General features: G+C 53.5%; 1 protein-coding gene across 1 annotated transcript in view; it reads right to left on the reverse strand.

Annotated features, from left to right (window-relative positions):
* Positions 1-21,464, reverse strand: part of LOC129006860 (cadherin-23-like) — a 335,691-nt gene that overhangs the window by 37,610 nt on the left and 276,617 nt on the right. The window contains exons 15-21 of the mRNA XM_054437076.2: positions 18,937-19,001; positions 16,458-16,695; positions 14,925-15,030; positions 11,844-11,971; positions 6,696-6,768; positions 4,197-4,313; positions 542-654 (exon numbers count right to left, since the gene is read on the reverse strand). Coding sequence (XP_054293051.1) covers positions 542-654; positions 4,197-4,313; positions 6,696-6,768; positions 11,844-11,971; positions 14,925-15,030; positions 16,458-16,695; positions 18,937-19,001 — 840 coding nt within the window. The remainder of the gene's footprint in view (positions 1-541; positions 655-4,196; positions 4,314-6,695; positions 6,769-11,843; positions 11,972-14,924; positions 15,031-16,457; positions 16,696-18,936; positions 19,002-21,464) is intronic.

The following is a 21,464-nucleotide window of genomic DNA, read 5'->3' on the forward strand; positions in this document are numbered from 1 at the left end:
AGCTGGTCTCCCCCCTTCCTCTCCCACAGAGGGCTTCTCATTTCCCCTTTCACTTCTGCAACCGAGAGCTCATTCGAGGCCCCCACATTTCGTTCCTCTAGCTTTCTACTCTCTGGGGCACTTTTAGTCGGGGAAGAACAAGCCCCCAGGGACCCTCCAGGGCCCTGCTTCCTGCTCTGAGCTGCTCTTCCTCGCAGGAATGCCTGCTTCTGCTTTGCTGGCAGGCGCCAAGGCAAGGAGGGGCCTATGGGGCTCATGCCTTCTGCCACCTGCCCTCCTGGATTTTTAGGGGCAGGAGAGAAAGTATTTCATTTTGCTCCTCCTAAGTGCCCCTACATTCCTGGTGGTGATGCCTTTCTTCCCCACAGCTGTGGTGGCCCCGGAGGCTGACCTCTGCTGCTGCTGAGTTCATTTTTGCCCCCTTGCTCCCTCTCACAAAGCCTCACACTGGCTCAGGACACGGGGAGTCCAGAGGTACAAGCAGGGAGCAGCAGCCTGGCCAGCAAGGGGGAGCTGGGGCATGGGAGGGGAGCACACTCACGGTGGCGATGCCAGTTTTCTGGTTGTGGCCCACACCCCCATCCACTGCGCGAACAATGAGGATGTATTCAGACTTGGTCTCTCGGTCAAGCAGAGACGTGGTGGTGATTTCACCTGCCAGAGAGAGAAGTGGGTGCGTGAGAGGGTTTGGGTGGGCCAGGGAGAGAGGGAGGGAAGGAGAGAGAGAGCGAGGGAAGGAGAAAGAGTGAGAACTTGCACGAGAAATGTTAGCAAGCTACCATGATCTGGCAGCCTGAACGTGCTCCTGAGCTGGTGCTCACAGTGGGAGACGGGAGAGCTCCTGTGCCTTGGGAGCTGGTTCCCTAGGGCTGGGCAACATAACCCCACGAGGAGGAAATATTTGCAGATGTGGGAAAATCTAGGCTGATTCTCGGGGCTAGCAGCTGGAGAACAGGGCAGGAGGGCCATTAGGCCTTAAGCTCAGTCACAGATCACCTCTTGTTTAGACCTTTGACATTATCTTACTGGCTTTCTCACCTGGAGCTAGTTACTTCAATCCTCTGTGCCTCAGTTTCCTCATAGGGTCCAAAGGGAACCATAATAGGACCTACCTCATAGGGCTATTGTGGGGTTAATTTAATTAAGATCATGGAAATCTTAAAACAGTGCCAGACGCTGTTTATTTATACAGTCACAGAAATACAATGACAGGAAATAAAAACACCAGGTGTTCACATGCGTCTAACTTGTGACTCATTACTGGACAGTCCAACCTATCCAACCTTATCGTGCATTGATAATTAATAGTTATCAAATAATTTCCTAATTGCATTGTGAATAGCATAATTACATTGCCTCGAGTTTTTTTAGTGTGCTAAATCTGAACAATTAAACAACATTTCTTGTTCGCCTGTATTTGGTCTTTCTTTGCATTTTGGTGTAACTGAAATGTTACACCCTGATAGTGGTGTGCTGGTAAATGTTTGACAACTGGCTCCCCAAAATTAAAAAAATAGGCATTTGCCAATTTCCTTGGTGTAAATAGCCCCACCAGGGCCCATTTTAAGCTACCAACTTGATGGTATTGAATATGGAGTTCACAATTGAGTGCCTCACTAGCTCTTGGGAGCGGGGTGAGCCAGTCCCAGCAGACTTCAGCAATCACAGCAGCCAGGCCATTTACCATCTTGCATCAGCCATGGGAGAGCACCCACGTGGTGAAGATGTGAGATGTGGATTTGAATTCTGATTATGGCCCTTCCCAGACGCTTGGCCTTGGACAATTTTAATTTTTTGAAGCTTCAGTTTTCTCATCTATAAAATGGAGATAGTGTGACTTCCATGCAGAGCTGTTGTGAGGCTACGGTAATTCTAGGTGAGGCTCCCAACACTCAGAAAATGACTGTTTCCTTCCAATGGACTGTGAGCATTCTCCACGGGCAGGGCCTGTGTGCTATCCATCTTTTTATCCCCATTACCTGAGCTGTGTGACCTGGGGCGAGTCGCTTAACTTCTCTGTGCTTGGTTCTTTCCACCATAAAACAAGGCAGCTGGACCAGATTGCTTTTAGGACCGCTTCTACCCTGACAGTTCCCTCTGTGGCACGCTGGCTTGTCCTCTGGTCTGTGCAGGGCTGAGCACGGAGCTGGGGGTGGGTGACAGGGCAGCTTAGGTGCTGAGGCCAGGAATGGAAGACTCACAAAGGTCTGCCCAACAGGCCACACTCCTTGCCAGGGTGGTGTCAATTAATTGGCAGGGCGAGGAAGAAATTAATCTCTAAAAAGTTTTAAACGTGAACTTGTCGGCATGATAGATGGCCTCTCCTGTCTGGGAAATTAGATCCAATTAAGGCCACCTCTGTGGAGCAGACCTGGCTAATTTGACCGAGGAGCTCAGAGGAAAACACTTACACCTTTGGAGCCAAAGTCGTGTTAAGGCAGCAAGAAAATGTCTGTGTCATTAAAGGCCCCAGGTGGAGCTGGAGCCCTGACTGGGGAGGCAAGGGCAGGGGTGGCTGAAAGGCCAGGGAGCTGCTCATATAATGGCGCCTTTAATGTTTGGATTCTGGAGTCAGAAGTTCATGCTCTGTGAGTCCTCAGTCAGGTTACTTAACCTCCCCAGGGGCTCAGCTTCCTCATCTGGAAAATGGGGATAAGGCTAGTACCTGTCTCACAGGTGAGGAGGGCAGAATGAGATGCTGCTGCTCAGAGCCCTGGGAACAGTGCTGGGCATGTGGTTCATATCCATTCATGACATGACTCTGAGACCCCTGGGAATGAGGGCTCACTGTGGGGGAAGCTCCTGAGAGCTGGGAGGAAGGCCCTCACTTTCTCAGAGATAGAAAAAGAGGCTCACAGTGGCCCTGGGTCCCCTCCCTCAGTCTTCGTACCCGTCAGCACGGCCATCTGCTCCCCAAGCCTCCAGGAAAAGGGGACAAAAAAGGGATTGAAGACTGACTTCCAGTGTGGAGGGATGGAAAGCAGGAAGAGCTGATGCCCTGCTGGCCACTGACCACCTGCAGCAGGGATGGCCAGTGTCCACCAAAGATTCCTGCTCCCTTCCCAGGGGAGAATTATTACTTGGATGTGACTGCCAGGCAGGGCCTGGCCCATAACCTCCTCCTAGTGCTCTGATAACCCATGCTCTCTTTTCCCTTCTGCAGTGACCTTGGAGCCACAACATGGAAGGGGCCTGGGTCCCAGAATCATCATGTGGAAGGCTGTCACTCAACATCTACATGGGTTGACTATATGAATTTGAATTTGTATTGTCTCAAGCCACTGAGATAGGGTGTAGCTGTTTAGGATAGACAGTTCCTTTAACTAATACAGAAATACGTACTGGAAGTGGGGTGCCTTGCACGCCCACTGAGCTGACTGGGAACCTCATGAGGTCAGGGCCATGTCTTATTCCTTCCTGTACCCCAGCACCTGGCTCAAAGCAGCCCCCACCCCAATTTCTGAATGACATATGAATGAATGTACAGAAGTCCCAGATTCTTCCCCAGGTCTGGCTGAAAGCTTGGGTCTCTTGCTGCTTCTTTCTGCCCACTTTTTCTCCCAGCTTCAAGGAAGAGAGAAAACTGAGGAATGTACATGGAGAGATGAAGAAGAAAGAAGAGTTACATGGGCTGAGCTGGGAGCTGAGGGCAGGGGGCTCACAGGTGAATAAACAAAAGAGAATAATGGTGGTAATTTTTTTAGCACTTATTGTGTGCCAGGGACTATTCAAAGTGAGTTCCCTATTATGCATCATTTAATCCACACAACAGCCCTAATATGATCGTCCTCATTTTACAGGTGGGGAAACTGAGGCACACATCCGTGTAAGAAGAGGAGCCAGGCTTTAAGAATGAGGTCAGCAGCTGAGGGAGGGGGACACTGAGGCTTTAATAAAGGTGTTCCTGAAGGGGAGTGTGTTAACCAGCTATTTGTAAGATGGAACACATTTAAAACATAATACAACTCTTCACCCTTGAAAGACATCCTTCACTGGACCAATTCACATTGTGATTTTTTGGGTAAGATCAGTAATCACAATCAAATCAATATTTCATGGATTACACTGGTGCTCAAAGCTGGCCTGCTCAAAACTGAAAGGAAGGGGCACTGGGCCCAGAGGCTGGTCCTGGGGCCAGGTATGGACAGTCAGCCTCAGGGTGTGGAGGACCAGGGTACTTGGGGTGGGGGGCTCACCTGAGCGGGCATTGATCCGAAACTGGGCGGAGCCTTCCAAGGAGTAGATGATGGACTCCTGGCCGTACTCCCGGGAGCGGTCCAGGTCCGTGGCATTCAGGAACAGCACCGTGGCTCCTTCAGGGGGAAAAAGGTGGGGGCAGGGGGTGCTGCTCACCCTGGGCCCCTGGCTTCAAGGCCCCAGCCCTGGGAGCAGCATTTGCGCTGGCCCAAGAGGAGGACATGGGACCCTCCCAGTGACCAGCTCTCAGGGAGGTGGGAGGCCTGCCTATTGCGACATCCCAGGGATAAGGGCGGCTCAATCATCGCTCTTGGAGCTGAGATCGCTGGGCTGGGCGGGGACAAGGCTCATGAGAGGCTTAGAGATGGACTGGGCCCTCTGGTATCTTCCTGTTTCCTTGGCCCCTGCCTGGCTGGCCACTATATTAAATACACTCAGATTGGCTGTCACTTGGAGTCAAAAGACATGAAGTTCCATATTAAATTATTCTACATTTACTGTATTCAATTTCAGTCTAGTTTGATCTCGTTCAGGGGAATTTATAAGGGTTTTTATTTTCTCTTTAATGTTCAGTTAAGGCCTTCACTTTTATTTCCAGTTCCGTGAAATCCTGACTCAAGGTATCAGCTTTTCCAGCCACCCTGTCCAGACCCTGAGAGCAGCTTGTCCTGAAGCTGTGCCCACCAGGGCTTCTGGCTCCAGCCCCTCCTGCCACCCAACTGCCAGCTCTGGCCAAGTGGCGAGGAGATCTGGTGCACAGGTTCTTGGAATCTTCACACCCAGACTGGACCCCTCAGGGCCTCGGCAGGCACCTTCACCTGCCTGAGCATCACTTCCTCCCCTGGGACCGGGTCTAAAGATACCCTCTAACTTGTGAATTTGCTGCTGGGATCCTGAGGGATAAAGCATGGAGGCCACAGGTTGAGCCCCACAGGGAGTTCCACTAGGCTGCAGGGCTGCTGGTGACCATCCAGCGGATGAATCAGCAGTCCCGAGAGGCAAGGGGCCAGGCAGGCCATTGTGGCCCTGTGGCCCTGGGGCCTCAAATATGACCCTCAGGCCTGCCTTGAGCAGGAGGACGGGCACATGAGCCCTAACACACCCCTGAAGAGAATTAAGTGCCATAGTGTAGGCTTCTCCTTGACAGAGTACCCAGGGATGGGGGTGTAGTGCTGGAGGCGGCTCTTTAGCAGTGACATTCTCCAGGGGATCCCTGACTAGGACAGGGAGGGTAGGCTGGGTGCCACCCAGCACCCACCCAGCTCATTGTCAGGTGCCAGAGTGGTACCCAGAGGTTCTCTTTAGAAGGCCTCGTGGTGCCAGGAAAGACCAGTTCTGACTCCAACATCCTGACTCCACCACCCCTGGCTCCACCACCCCTGACTCCACCACCCCTGGCTCCACCACCCCTGACTCCACCATCCCTGACTCCACCATCTCTGACTCCACCACCCCTGGCTCCACCACCCCTGACTCCACCACCCCTGGCTCCACCACCCCTGACTCCACCATCTCTGACTCCACCACCCCTGGCTCCACCATCCCTGACTCCTCCACCCCTGGCTCCACCACCCCTGGCTCCACCACCCCTGACTCCACCACCCCTGGCTCCACCACCCCTGACTCCACCATCCCTGACTCCACCATCCCTGACTCCACCACCTCTTACTCCACCACCCCTGGCTCCACCATCCCTGACTCCACTACCGCGACTCCACCATCCCTGACTCCACTACCCCTGGCTCCACCATCCCTTATTTCACCATCCCTGGCTCTACCATCCCTGGCTCCAGCGTCTCTAACTCCAATGTCCCTGACTCCACCATCCATGACTCCAGCATCTCTGACTCTACTGTCCCTGATTCTAGCCTTCCCGTCTCCTTCAGCCACTGCAGCAGTTCCTGACATGGGCGTTTTCTTTGTTAGGATCATCTGCTCTGAGGGTAAGGGCAAAGCTGCCAGCCTGCCCCAAGGGCAGAACAGATCCCCTGGAACCTGAGTGTGGAGCTGGTGGTGCTGGGCCTGCAAGCTGAGCCCTGCAACCTGAGCCTGGCCCAGAGATTAGCCTCTCAATCGCATCCTCACACAGGAACACATGCCCCGCTCTAAGGCCACCCCTCTGAAATCATGGCCCCTGGGACCTGCCTCACAGTGCTATAGTCTCAGAGCCCTCTGCACACTTGAGACTGTTTAATCAAGATTGCTTAATTAATCATGGATCATTATTCTTTCCCCACTAGACTATAGTTAGAGGAGAGCAGGAACCAAGTGCCCAGCACAGCACCTGCATATAGTAGGTGCTCTGTAACTAGCTGTTAGCTGGCAGGTAACTAGATGTTTCCAAAGGCTCCCCGTTTTGTCAAGGAGCTTGGCTGGGGAAAGAGAAGGCCATGGACCTCCCAGAATTTGTGTGCAGAGCTGGGGTCTGCACATCCTGGGTGCCGTGACTGCTGGCTGCCTACCTTGATGTGCCCCCCACCCCCTACCTGAGCCTGTACCTGCCATGATGTTCTCCACCACAGAGACGAAGTAGGCGGGCTTGCTGAAGGTGGGAGGGTTGTCATTCTCATCCTGGAAGGAAAACAGACAGGTTGCAGGAGCCAGGGAGGCAGGTGGGCTGGCCAGATGTCTAAGGTGGGCACCAAGGAGTCAGGCTAGGCCTGCCTGGCCCTAAAGAGCTCTGGCCTCTCCGTATAACCAGAGCCAGGTGAGGTGTCAGCAGCGAGTCAGGTAACCCTCTGGCAGGCTACGGTTCTAGGAGGTAGGATCAGCCTTGGGGAAACATGCAGGCCTCAGGAAGGGATGGGGAGGCCCAGGAAGAGGGAGTGTGCCGGCAGCAGCTGGGACTGCCAACAGCTGCCAGCTCCCCAGGCTCCCCGCTGGTCCTCCAGCTGAGCCCCAAGCTCACTCCAGCACTCACACCCCCAGCTCCCATGCTGGGGATGCCCACTTGGACCCCTGCGTAGGTCCACCAGGATGATGACAAAAGCTTCTAGGACTCTCCTCAAAGATACTGAAGTATGCGGTGGCAGGTCAGGGTCAGGTGGTTCCCAGAGCCCAAACTCTGGCCCTGGGCTGGCTGCTGGCAGGCACAGCTAGATTCCTCCTCGCACACAAGAACAACGGCTCTTCCAGCCCCTGGGCCACCCCTGGCCCAGAGCCCCACCCCTGTCAGTTCTAAAGCAATATCTCTTCCAGCCCAGCCTTCGCCAGTAGCCAGAGGACGGTGCTTGGCTGAGGGGCTGAGCCTGGTAGGGTAGGGTGGGCAACTTCTGCCTCTTCCTCCGCACCCCCCAACTCCTCCACACCACGGCCCTTCCTCTTCAATTAGAAGAGACTTTCCTGCCCTTTAATACTCATCCTCACCAACCACTCTTGCAATCCCCCAGCAAGAATTCCTCCCTGCTTCCCTCTTGGAGGAAGCCTCCCTAGCCCACTTGGCTCGTGACCTTCTCCCCTTTCCCAAGAGTCCAGTGCAGAGCTCAGGAGTCAGGCTGAGTCCCGGCACCGTTGGGCAGTCTTTATGCTACAGTCTTTGGCAGTTCCTGTTCGTTTGCTAGTGCAAATAGGAGCTCCATGAGAGGGCCTGGCTTCTCATGGAACTGAGAGCTCTTAGAGACAAAGGATCCTGTATGAAGCCCCCTTTGCTGGAGTCACTGCTGACAGAGCAGCCATGAAAGATGGGGGCATGCTATCTGGCTGCACATCCCTTGGGACGTCAGAGAATCTCAGCCTGCTAAGATTGTAGGTGCCCAGAAAGGAGTGATCCTCTCTTTCTCCAATCTGCCCTTGGCTCTGGATGGCACCCTGGCTCACGCTGACCTGCCCCTCTCCCCAGATACCCAGCAGTCTCAGGATTCCCCTGACGTCCAATGCTCCAGCTGTGTGCCTGGGCATCTCCCCTGTCCCTGATGCGGGTGCGAGTGCCCCATATACTTATACATTTAAGCTTCTGCTTGGCTGCACGAAACGGTGTGGAGAATGTCAGTGACAGAGCATGAGGCAGAAACTTATTAGCGGTGATATTACCCCGGATCTTGGCGCTGCATTCGCTATTAGTTCCAATTCAGCGGCTCGCTCTACAAAAGCTTATTGTCCCCTAATGGGAAATCTACAAACCGAGTTTGACTTCTTTATTAAAAACCAACAAGCAGTGGATGAAAAAGAATCACCTGGCCCCTCCGGCCCCTCCTCCTCCTGGAGCCCTGTGGTTTCCATCTGCCTCTCCCCACCCCCAACCTGTGCAGGAAATGCTGCCATCAATGATTTCATTGCTGCTGGGTTTTAAAATTCCAACTGGGAGAAAATCCTTTTGGTGGAGGGAGGAGGCCGCTTAGCTGAGTGACAGCTACTTAAAAACCAGCCACATGCAAAATCAGCCTGAAGGCGGTGACCTTTTCAAGTGTGGTCCTCAGACACAAGTGACTGTGCCATCCAGAGGCCCTGCTTGAGAGACAATGTTCACTCATAGCCAAGGTGGCACCTGTCTTTGTTGCCAGACTCTCTGGCTGCCCGAGGGCCAGGGTGGACTCGGAAGGGAAGTGCAGGGCCCCTGCTGGTCCCTGGGATGGCTTTGAGGGAATTTGAAAATGGGGCCCCTTCTACTAGGCCACTGTGGTTTCATGCCAGGGCACACCCTGGCTTGCCAAGTACAAAGTGAGGTGGATTCTTACCCCCAGCCACCTCCTCTGTGGTCCCAGGGAGGGAGGCTGCGGGTCACACTTTTATTTGCAGGACAAAAAGTGAGTTCAGTCCCTTCACCTTCCTCTCTCTGCGTGCTCCGGCCCCTTTGAGGGGGGCTGAGGCACAACAACGAGGTGCTCCAGTCCCTGCCTTAGCTGAGCTACAGGTTGGGACGGGTCTGGGGTTTGGAGCAGAGCTCAGGTTTCAAAATCTCATAAGGGCGGGTCTCTGAAGGCCTTGCTCCTCAAAGTGTTGTCCCCTGACCAGAAGCATCCACATCACCTGGGAGCTGTGTGGGAGGACACGCAGAATCCCAGCCCTGCCTCAGACCCACTAAATATGAATCTGCCTTTTAATGAAATCCCCAGGGAATTCCAGGGCCCAGGGAACTTTGAGAAGCACTGATCTCAGTTACATGTGGATAGGGATGACCAAGGTTCCAGGCCTGTGGCTGTGGTGGAAAGCATGTCAACATAGGAGTCATTCAGGTCAGGGTTCAAGTCTCAGCTCTGCCAGTAAGGAAGAAAGGCACTGGTGAGCCTGGGTCTTCCCTGAGACTCAGCCTCCCCATCAGTAAAGTGGGACTGAAAGGGGCTGGGTCATGTGAAAGGACCTGGCACGGTGCTGGAGCTCAGCACATTTTAGTTTCCATTTCGCTACTTAGGCCTGTCCAGCCCCAGGCTAGCCAGAACACTTAACTTATTTCCCTAGACCTCCCTTACTCTTACCTCTCCAGCATCCACTCCCCAAAGCCTGAACGGCTCCCTCTCTGCCTCAGCCCACTCACGGGAATTCCCATTTGCACTAGCGACAGGCTGGGGCATGGGTGCGGCTGCTGCTATGCATGGCTGTCTTATCGCTGTAATGACAGCCAACATTCCAGGTGCCAGGTGCCACCTGCACAATCTCATTTCAGCCTCACAAAAATATCATGAGGCAGGTACCACGATTACCACCATTTTGCAGATGAGGAAGTTGTTTCAGAGACCCAGGTCACACAGCAAGAGAGCAGCAGAGCAGGTTTCAAACCCATGTGCCTCCACAGCCACACCCCTCTTTCCACAGCCACACCCCTCTTTCCACTTGGTGTCTCCTTGGGGTGTGGAGCAGGCTGCACATTCACCTTCCTGTCCTACTGGGGGCCCAGCACAGAATTCACTGCCTCCTTGTGCAGAGCAGCATCCTGGCTGGTTGAAAGCGATGGGTGGGTTGGTCAGGGTTGTGAGTGCAGCTACGATTAGAGGAAGCTTGGGGGCTATGGTCAAGTCTGGGAAACTAAAGCCAGGTTTGGGTGATGTGGTCAGGGTCGGGCCATGGGGTAAAGAGTGCCAGCCCATGGTCATGACTGCTGGGGAATGCATTCTCGTTTCCTACCCTCGGTGTTTCTAGGTGGGAGGTTACAGGTTCAAGTCAGGCCGCTTATTTTTGTTTTGTTTTGTTTTGTTTTGTTTTGTTTTTTGAGATGGGGTTTTGCTCTTGTTGCCCAGGCTGAAGTGCAATGGTGCCATCTCAGCTCACTGCAACCTCCGCCTCTTGGGTTCAAATGATTCTCCTGCCTCAGCCTCCTGAGTAGCTGGGATTACAGGCACCTGCCATGATGCCCGGCTAATTTTTGTATTTTTAGCAGAGATGGAGTTTCACCATGCTGGCCAGGCTAGTCTCAAGCTCCTGACCTCGTGATCCACCTGCCTCAGCCTCCCAGGGTGCTGGGATTACCGCGCCCGGCCCAGGTTGGTTTTAAGGTTTCTGAAGATTTCCTGGTCCCTGTCCTCCTTCCCCCAACACTCCCTGAAGTCTGAGGTGCCAGGCATAAGGACTCCAGAAGCCAGGCCCCAACTCTCTGCCCTTTCCTTTGCTATCCTGGTTCTGTGTAGCCTCATCCTCCTGGCCACCCCTAAATTCTGCTCCCACATGCCCAACTGGAAGGCTGTCCAGTCAGGCATCACTTTGACTTTCCCATCACTTCCAGCTCCATCCTATTCAGCAAGCAAATAGGGTCCCTGGCCCAGACAATGGCCTTCCCACTTCGGGGCTGGCCCTGGAGCTTCAGCCTCGGGTTGAGAAGACAGAGCTTGTTAAGGCCGGGTGTGGGCAGTGGCAGAGGCTGCTGGTGAAGCTGGCTGTGACAGGAAGGCTCTCCAGCATGTTTGCTCCAGGGTGAGATTTTCCTGAGCTTATGTGAAATCACAGCGCATCTCCGAACCTGACAATCTGATCTAATCCTCCCGGAGCCAATAATGCACTAACTCTTCCATCAACACGCGTTCGCTGTCTCCCACAGACGGGGAGGGGAGCAGGCGGTGCGTGCACAGGTGTGTATGGGGAGGTCTCCATGCGGAGGGGCCCATTGGTCCCGCTGTCATACCACGCTCTGCATCCCCATGTTGCATGGGGCAAATGAACCAGCGTGGAGATGGATTCAGCAACTGATAATTTCAGACACAGAAAGCACTAAGGCGTGCTTGATATTCATGTCAGAGAAACTGTGGCTTGGTTTCAGACCGCTTTAGATCTTCGGAGGCGTGGAAAAGGGAAGAAAAAAAGAGGAAGAGCAGGATAGAGAGAGAGAGAGAAGGGAGATGACCTTCCGGTCATTCTTCTGTTCTTCACAGAATGCAGCCATAAATGAAGGAAGCCCAGGACGTTTCCTCCTTGCTTGACTCCCAGCTCCTGTTCCCCTCCGAGGGTGTTCTGGGGCCCACAATGAAGTCAGCGCACACAACGTGTCTCTTCCTGAGTACCAGGGCCCTGGGCCTTCCCTGGCCAAGCGGGGAGGCAGTGAAGTTGTTGCAGCAGTGGAGAGGCTTGCTAAGGGCAGGCTTTGGGACAGATGGCTGGGTAACTCCCCAAGGTGCAGGGACAGCCAAGGAGGTGGGGGCCACAGTCCTACACTACTGGGTTCACAGGAAGCACTCACCATCCCTTACACTGGAAGGGCAAGGCCAGTGGCCCTGGGTACTTACAAACACCTCGATGGTGACAGGGACGGTGCTGTTGAGAGGGGGGTTGCCAGCATCCTTGGCCATGACCATCAGATAAATCAGCCCATTGGATATCTGTTCATAATCCAGGGGGCGACTGACGCTGATCACTGCAATGACAGGAACAGGCCAGATCCCTCTGTAAGCAGACTTGAGATGCCCATCCAGCCAGGGGACCCCTTTGGGCAGAGAAGGTATGGCTGGCATGGCCTGGGCCAGCTCTGGCTTGTTTTCTGAACACCTGGAGCCTCAACATCTCGACTGAGGTTTCCTGACTGCCTGAAATGTGCCAGACCCTGTGCTGAGCCTACCAGGTGATAGCTGGTTTGGTGGTAATGTAAGCCCCACTTTTACAGATGAAGAAACCAAGCTCAGAGATGTTCAGTAACTTGCCCAAGGTCACACAGCTCTCAACTTAATAGAGTGGGGAGATGAGCCCGGGTTTGGCTGAATCTAGAACCCAGGCTCTTTCTTAGTAGGTGCTCCTGTCTGCTTGTCTGTCCATCTGTCTGTCTGTCTCACTCACTCATCTGGCACTTTATGGATTTTTCCCCATCAGTCTGGAAGCTGCTTGAAGGACAGGGTCATATCTTGGGCCCTCTAGCCCTCCCTGTCACTGCTCCTCTCTCCAGGTAAGCACAGAGTTCCCCAGTTGTTGCCCAGCACCGGGGATGCCAGGGAGGACCAGGCAGTGGGGTGCAGAAGGCAGGACCCTCCTCAGTCTCCTCTAGCCCTATTTCTCTAATCTTCTTCCCTCCTTTCTCCTTTATTTATTTTTATCAAAAAAAATTTCTTTGTAGAAGCAGAGTCTGGCTGTGTTGCCTAGGCTGGTCTCGAACTTCTGCTTCAAGCAATCCTCCCGCCTCGGCCTCCCCAAGTGCTAGGATTACAGGCGTGAACCACTGCCCCGGCGTCTCTCTCTCTCTCTCTTCTCTTCCCTCCATTTCCTCCCCACTTTATGCTATGGACTCTTCATGCCCATCCAGTCACCTACTCTGGGCACTGTTTAGACCCTACGGGGAGGTACTCGGGGTTAGGTGCTGCAGACCTTACCTTCAACAGAACTCTGTTCAGAGGTGGGCGAAGAACCCTAATGCCAAAGGCAGACCCAGGCTGAGAGGCAGGATTTGCAGGGAGCTAAGATAGATGCCTGTGCCCTGAAATATCCCTACCACTGCACATGCCTGAAATCTCTCCATTAGTACTTGTTTGTGCTAAGCCATTGATTCTTAACTGGGGAGGGAAGGCATATTGGCTTGGGAGTGGGGGCTATGGGAGGTCTTAGAAGGCATTACAACAATATTAAATTACAACTTTCTATTTGGAAAAGGGAAACAAGATTATTGCTTTAGTAATATAAAATCTAAGGGGGATTCTTCTAGTTGAGAGGAGGGTCAGGTATGGGGCAGGCAGAAGCATGGAACTTTTAAGTTTTTGAAAGAGGGATGGGCCAGGCACGGTGGCTCACACCTGTAATCCCAGCACTTTGGGAGGCTGAGGCGGGAGGATGGCTTGAGGGCAGGAGTTCAAGACCAGCCTGGCCAACATTAGCAAAACCCCATCTCTACTAAAAATACAAAAATTAGCTGGGCGTGGTGGCACGACTATAATCCCAGCTACTCGGGAGGCTGAGGCTGGAGAATCGTATGAACCCAGAAGGCGGAGGTTGCAATGAGCCGAGATCGAGCCACTGCACTCCAGCCTGGGCGACAGAGTAAAACTCTGTCTCAAAAAAAAAAAAAAAAAGAAAGACAGAGGGATATAGATTTCATAGAGAATGCAATTTCTTTTCTTTCTTTTTTTTTTGAGACGGAGTCTTGCTCTGTCACCCAGGCTGGAGTACAGTGGTGCAACCTGGGCTCACCGCAACCTCCGCCTCCCAGGTTCAAGTGATTCTCCTGCCTCAGCCTCCCGAGGATCTGGGATTACAGGTGCACACCACCACGCCTGGCCAATTTTTGTATTTTTAGTAGAGACAGGGTTTCACCATGTTGGCCAGGCTGGTCTCGAACTCCCGACCTCAATTGATCTGCCGACCTCGGCCTCCCAAAGTGCTGGGATTACAGACGTGAGCCACTGCGCTGGTCAGAACTGCAATTTCTACAGTGGCATTTCTCTGAACTGAACTAACTGTGGGGCAGTGGGAGGAATGAGCAGTGGACCCAGAGTCATTCAACGCACATTGATCCCTTCTGCCCTGGGGGCACCTAACCCAGGCTCCAGGAATCAGAGAAGCTTCCCAAAGGAGGAGGTGTTAAATGAGCCCTTAAAGCTAGCCAGGGGCTACACACTGGACAGCCTCCGAGGCGGGACCAAGGGGCAAGGAGGAAGGGCTTTCCTGGCAGAAGGAACACACTCTGCAAAGACATAGGGGTGAACACTAGTAAGGCGAGACAGTGTCAAAGTGTTCAAAGAGGCTGGACTCTGGTGGAGCAAGGGCTGCTGAGAGTTGAGGCTCGCAAGGCAACCAAGGACCAGACCACACAGGGACTTGGTGCCAAGCTCAGCAGCTTTGCAGGGTGAGCTCAGGCAAGTTGCTCCCTGTCTCTGGGCCTCAGCTGCCTCATCTGAAAAACAAAGTAGTCTCTCTTGGGATCTTGGAGCTTGAGGTTGCTGCTGCTATTTCCTACCAGGGCTCTAGGGATGGGGATCCACAGCAGGCAGCAGGGCATGGTGCAGAGTGCCTGGCCCCACAGGGCCGCCCAAAGAGTAGGGAGGCTTGGCTAACGAGCTTCCATCCCACAGACCTGCCTGCAGCCTTGGTAAGAAACAGAGAACCCCAGAGATTCTGTTAACATCACACTTCTGGCTTGATTGCAGGGCTGGCCATGGCCTAAGAACCAGAGACAGATCCTGCTGATGAGGGACACAGATATTGACCCTGCTGAAGGGCGACTCAGGCCACATCCCGCTCCAGCCCCAGGTGCTTGCGGCAGCTTCCTGCGTAGCCCAGAGTGTCAGGGAGACAAGGGGTGCCCGCCCCACCCCTACAAGGGAGGTGTGAGTGCAGAGAACCCCCCAGCCCTCCTCCTGGCTGGGCCCCGAGTTCTGCCCTACACCTACCTCCATAGCCCTCGTACAGGCTGATGTCGAAGTAGCTGCCAAAGGCAGATGCGCTGACAATGCTGTAGGTGATCTGGTTGTTGGGAGGGGAGTCTTCATCTGTTGCCTGGAAGAAGAGGGCAGACAAGGGCCATGAGCCTGCAGGAGGCTGGGACAGAATTACCTCCCACCCCCAACCCCAGCTGGAACACCCCCACCTGCAGATGCCCTCCCTGACTCCCAGAGCCGGTTAGAGCCCTAGGGTTGCATACCCCATTGGTCCCCTTACACCCAGTGGTAATTTCTTATCTAATTTCTGCCTCCCTCGCTTAGACCGTCAGCTTCATGTGAGCAGGAACCTTGTTTCTTGATTGCTGCTGCATACCTACAGGCCAACCCAGTGTTTGGCCACAGTGGGTGTCTAATCCATCCTTGTTGCATGAAAGCAAGGAGGAAAGAAGGCACCTGGAGTGGGGCCAGGGATCCCTCTTCCCCTTCACTGTCTTCTCTGGGAGCTGAATTAATAAGCTTCTTTCCAGGTCGTCCCTCACTCTAGAGCCTCCAGTGGTCCCCACCACTCGGGGTACACCTGGAGCTGAGCAGGGAGGGCAGGGCAGGACAGGGTTGTACGGGGGGCCATGGCCAGGCTGGGCGGGCACATGGTTTGTTCTTCTCGGTATCCCTGGTTCTCACCCTTCCAGCCTTGCCTTCATCCCTGCCCGCTTCAGAAACAAGTTCCAAATGGAGGCTCTGGGTCCCATCTCTTGGGGTAGACAGCATGGGGAAGAGGGGACATTTAAAAGTCTCTGGTTAAAGGTCACTGAAGCCTAGTGGGGGACTCGCTGCAGGAAGCACTTGGAAAATAGCATTCTGGGACTAGACCTGGCTCTGCTACCCGACTATGTCTTCGTGGGCAAGCCTCTCCCCTCCAGGTTCCCCTTCTGTAAAATGGGGTTGCACTCCATGGTCTCTGCAGCTCCTTCCAGCTTCAGCACTTCCTGATTCTAGTCAGTCATTAAAGGGCTTGGAGGGGGTCCTGACACAAGGAACTGCTCCCCGCTCAATGCCCTTGCCAAGGGAGATGGCAGCAGATGGGTCGGGGGGTGGGATCTTTTGCTAAATTCTGACCTAATATTAAGCTGAGACAGACACTGTATAAAGCCCCACTTGGTACCAAGAATATGAGGTGTTGCTCAGAGAAGGCTCAACACAGACCAAGAATTTGACTCTCAAATCTGTGCAGTATTCTTTGTGGATGGAAGGTCAGCCCCTCTTGCAGTGGGTTCCCTAACGGGTTGGTCAAGAAGAAAGCACAGGCTGGGCGTGGTGGCTCAAACCTGTAGTCCCAGCTGCTAAGGAGGCAGAGACAGGAGAATTGCTTCAGCCCAGGAGTTTGGGGCTGCAATGAACTCTGATTGTACCACTGCACTCCAGCCTGGGTGAAAGAGTGAGACCCTGTCTCATAAAAACAAAAAACAAAAAAGAAGCAAGCAAGCAAGTACAGGGGGAAGGGTAAGATGAATGGCAGGAGTGCAGGGCTCCCTGGCACCTTACCCGGAGCCGCACCAGCTGTGTGACAGAAGGCTCATTCTCCCGCAGAGCACCCATGTAGGCATCCTTCTGGAAGGTGGGCACGTTGTCGTTGACATCCAACACATTGATCCTGACCCGGCCTGTGGTCTCCTTGCCGCCCCCGTCCCGGGCAATGATCGTCAGGGTGAAGCGCTGGATGAGCTCATAGTCCAGCCTGGCAATCAGCATGATGAGTCCCGTGTCCTTGTCCAGCGAGAACCTGTGCCAGGCCGAGAGGATGGAGAGAAGGAACACCGTGGTTTAAAACAGGCTTGTTGATGGGGCCGGCATTTCCCAGCCTGTCCTTGCCCAGAGTGACTAACAGAAATAAATGAAGTCTGAAATCTGCCTTCCCTTTCACCTGCCTTGAGAAGAGCTGCTATTTCTAAAGGGGGTGGGTGGGTGGCGGGGATCAGGATCACACGAGGTGAGCAGGAGGAGTCGCCTGATTTAAGCAAGGAGGAAACCCAGGCAGAACAAACCTTCTGCTATGAACAGGAGTTTCTACCTACTGCAGATATTTAGATGCTGGAGAACTGTGAGGGTAAAAACGTGTGCCATCCCAAATCGTTTTGCACCAGAATGCTAGGAATGGGCAGAAAGCAGCTGGTGAAGGGCAGGGTGGTTGGTCCTCTTTTGGGAGCTGCCCTTTGACTTTGAGGAAATGAGCCTTGAGTGGGAGGCTGGTAGACATCTCCCAGGTAGCAGAAAGGTCCGGCAAGACAACCCCTCCAACTACCTCATCTAAATGTCCCCTCAGGAGCCTCATCTGAGCTGTCAGTTGACATCTGTGTGCTCTGACCACAGCTGCCAGCCACCAAGCCTGGAAGGTTCTGGCTCAGAGTGAGGAAAGTCTCAGGCCCAGAAGATGGGAAGAGGTGAGACCATCCAAGATGACCAGGATAAGGCCACGTGAACACGGGTCCCTTGGGGAAAGGGCTCCCTGTGCATTCAGCCATGCTGGTGCCTTCCTCCCATTTGAGGCCCCCATCACTGAGTGACAGAGAATGGCCAGATGCCCCTAACAATCTCCCTGTCTCTTGTTTTTTGAGATAGGGTTTCACTCTGTCTCCCAGGCTGGAGTACAGTGGCATAATCTCAGCTCATTGCAACCTCCGCCTCCCAGGTTCAAACTAGTCTCCTGCCTCAGCCTCCCAAGTAGCTGGGACTACAGGCGCCTGCCACCACACCTGGCTAATTTTTGTATTTTTAGTAGAGATGGAGTTTCATCATGTTGGCCAGGCTGGTCTCGAACTCCTGACCTCAGGTGATCCACCCGCCTCAGCCTCCCAAAGTGCTGGGATTACAGGCATGAGCCACTGCATCCAGCTCCTTCCCCATCTTTTCTTCATCCTTCCCACGGATAGCTGGGGCCAGTCATTCAAGCTGACACCCACCGCCTCACTCATTCTACCGGGCTTCCCAGTGCATCAGACACGTGGCCTTTGAGTATGTTAAAAGTGAGAGGGGGCTGGGCGAAGTGGCTCATGCCTGTAATCCCAGCACTTGAGAGGCTGAGGTGGGTGGATCACCTGAGGTCAGGAGTTTGAGACCAGCCTGGCCAACGTGGTGAAACCCCATCTGTACTAAAAACACAAAAATTAGCCAGGTGTGGTGGTGGGTGCCTGTAATCCCAGCTACTCAGGAGGCTGAGGCAGGAGCATTGCTTGAACCTAGGAGGCGGAGGTTGCAGTTTGAGCTGAGATTGCACCATTGCACTACAGCCTGGGCAACAGAGGGAGACTCTGTTTCAAAAAAAAAAAAGTTAGAGGGCTGCCTATGGCCCAAAATCAAGCCCAGAGAAATTTACCATGAGGGGTGATGGGGCAAGGCTGGCATGTGTCAGGCACGGAGGCGAGTAACCCGCCTACGGGCTGCTGCATGTTGAGAGCCCTCCTGGGGCAGGCTGTGTAGCCTAGTGGTGAAGGTCACATGCAGAAGCCTGACCATGCCACTTATAGCTGTGTGACTTTGGACAAGTGACTTAGCCTCTCTGAGTTGCACTTTCATCATCTGTAAAGTGGGGATGATAAAAGTGCCTAGCACTGAGTTCCTCTGTCATTTCACTGAGAGGATGACGTGAGACAATGCTTGGGAAGCCCTTGGCCATGATGAGCCTGACATGCAGTAGCTGTGGCTGGTGGTGGTGGTGGTGGTGTGCTGTTGCTAGTACTTCAAAGCCTCTCAAAGACACAATGGATCCATTCCCAAAGCTAAAGGCTATCTTTTGAGGGTCAGAGAAGCTGTGCCCCAGAGAGTTGAGGAGACTTGACCAAGGCTGTGCCACAATCACCGTCAAACCAGCCACAGTGCCCATGAGTTCCAACTTCCAGTCCAGTGCTCTAGCCACAGTACCCAGCACCTCCCTCCCTGGGCACTGAAAAGTTCCCAGATCTCATGAGTCTGGGGAGGGCCAAGGACCACTGCGGAGGGGCCTGAGGGGCTGTGGGCAGAGTCTCACCTGTCAGGGTCATCACTGAAGAAGTAGTTGACTTCCCCAAAGGTGCCTGCATCATTGTCTGTTGCCTGCAACAGTGAGAACAAGAAATCATTACTGCCAGGCCCAGCTGAGGCTTCAGGTCCACAGGAAACCCATGTTCCTCTCGCACGTCTCCTTTGGCCCAGGTTGAATTTTCTGAGGCCCAGACCCCAGTGGGGCCTGGTGAAAGCCTGCTGCCAGTCTGGGTTAGGAGCAGGTCAGAAGCAGAGTGGGACAGAAACTGGCCTCTCCACCCCCACTGGGTGTTCCTTCTCTGTGGCCATCCCAGTGAGGCCCTCCTCCATCTCCCCTGACCTGAAGTTTTAGTGGGGGTTTGGCTTTTGTGGTTTGGAACATTGGCTTCCATATTGTCCCTGGCATGGTTCTAATCCACAGTGCAGGCTAAATGACATCATTCATTCATTCAATAGTTACTTATGACACACATAATCCATGCAAGGCGCTGTTCTAGATGTGACCTCTGCTCTCTTCCCAGACCACTGCCCTAGAGCTGGGCAAACTGTTACCTGCCACCAGATGCCTGTAGGGAAAGGCCTCAGACTGACTTTGGGGTCCACTTGCATCTGTTTTATATTTAAGGTATCTCTATAAGATTGTAAGTAGATAAAGCCCTCACGGCTAAAAATATATTTTGATCCCTTTGTGCTCAATATTTTTTGAGGTTCCTTTTAAAGTTCCTGGAGTCTATGAAATCTAGTAAATTCTGTTCTTTTTGATAAGCCTGAATTTTCAAGGAAAAGCTAATTTGTGTTTAGTATATTCAGTTCAGGAAGGCAGATAAGTGAAAAATATACTTCTATCCAAAATGAATGAAATGAAAAAAAGTTTATACCCAAAGGGTTAAGATCTTAGTTATCCAGAAAACTTGGCTATACAGAAAGATGCCATTTCTGGGGGCTCTGGGCTGCCAGCTTGTATAGGACTGCCTCTTGTGCCTGATTTCCATTAAATATCCCCACAGCTTATGCTCCTGCAGACTGTGCAGACCTCTGTCCTGCCACTACCCCAGCCAGGCTCAGAGCTCATCACAGGTTCTCAGGGTGTGCGTGCTGAACAAGTGAAAGGAAGGCGCTGAGCCATGTCACCACCCTCCAACCCAGGACTGGCTCCCGGACGGGCCCTCTCCCACTGCCTGTGCCATTCCTCAAGATGGCAGCAGCCACTGCTGGCTCCTGCACGCCTTCTACCTACAACCCCTTCACCCTCACAACAGCCCTGTGAGGTAGGTACTATTATTAGCACCACCTCCAATTTACAGATGGGGAAACTGAGGCATTGAGACAGTACATCATTCACTCAAGGCTTCACGGCTAGAGAAAGAACAGTGCTGGGTTTGAATCCTGTGCCATCTAGCCATGCCCATGCCCTCCATCAGTGATTGCCTCTGAGCCAAGAGGGGTGCTTGTTCTCAGAAGGAAGGGAGCCTGGTTATTCCAGGCGAGAGGAGCCCACACTGCCCAAAGTAACCAGATTCATCCTCACTTTACAGGGACAGAAGAGAAGGGGAGCGGGAGGAATCCCAGAGCCCTTCCCACCCCTAGGTTCCACTGACAATCATGGTCATCAATTCATGGTCTTGTTGGACTGTTATAACTGCAGCTTGGTCTCGGGAAGATCTGACTGCCATGCCATTGAGCCCTTTGGCGAGGGGTCACTGTGGTGTGGAGGCCTCAGTTCCAGGTCACTGTGTGACCAAACCGTACCTCCTTGGCCCCCATCATTTGCCTTTGTCAAAGGAAAAGGGTTTGGGGAAGGACGAGGGCAGGGCAGGCACCTGTGGGGCTCACTGTGCAGCACAGATGGTGCCTGGCATGCAGTAGATGCTTCATAAATGCCTGAAAAATGAATAAGAAGGGGGTGGTGCAGAGAAAATAGGGAAGGGGCAGAGAGACGGGGTGAAGACAAAGAAGGCAGGACTCAGAAGAAAGAGGACAGAAGTGAAGCAAATGACAGAAAGAAAAGGAAAAGGGAAGTAGAGGAGAGACAGCAGGCTAGGAGGTGGAGAAGAGCAGCTGAGAAGCAGAAAGTGGGGTGTGCAGGAAGGGAGGGGCCTGGGTCATCGGGGGTGTGCTGCCCCTGGAGAAGGTCACATCTGAGCCCTGGGGATGAGCCCTTCAGATCTGGGTGCTCCACAAAATTGCTCTGGACTGTCAGGACGGGAAGGATGTGTGAGGTGCCTGGGTCCCATCCCCTTCACCCTGGGGCCTGGAGCAGCTGAGGCCCAGGGAAATTAGGTGATGAGCCCCAGGAGACAGGACTGGACTGTCTTAGAGCAGAAGCTGGCTTCACACCCTCAACCCCTGCAAGGCTTGGCCTCCCCTGCCCACGTTGGACTGGGCACAGCTATGGCTCCCACGGTGACCCTTGTCCCCAGGGCCTCTCATTGCCCGCCCAGGCTGCTGATGCTGACCAGGGAAGATTTGTGAGTCCTTCAGTACCACCGCCTAATGACCATGTGAAATATGTATGCCTGGGTGAGGAGGAGAGGG

Source organism: Pongo pygmaeus, chromosome 8 (genome assembly GCF_028885625.2).
Source record: "Pongo pygmaeus isolate AG05252 chromosome 8, NHGRI_mPonPyg2-v2.0_pri, whole genome shotgun sequence".
Taxonomy (NCBI): domain Eukaryota; kingdom Metazoa; phylum Chordata; class Mammalia; order Primates; family Hominidae; genus Pongo; species Pongo pygmaeus.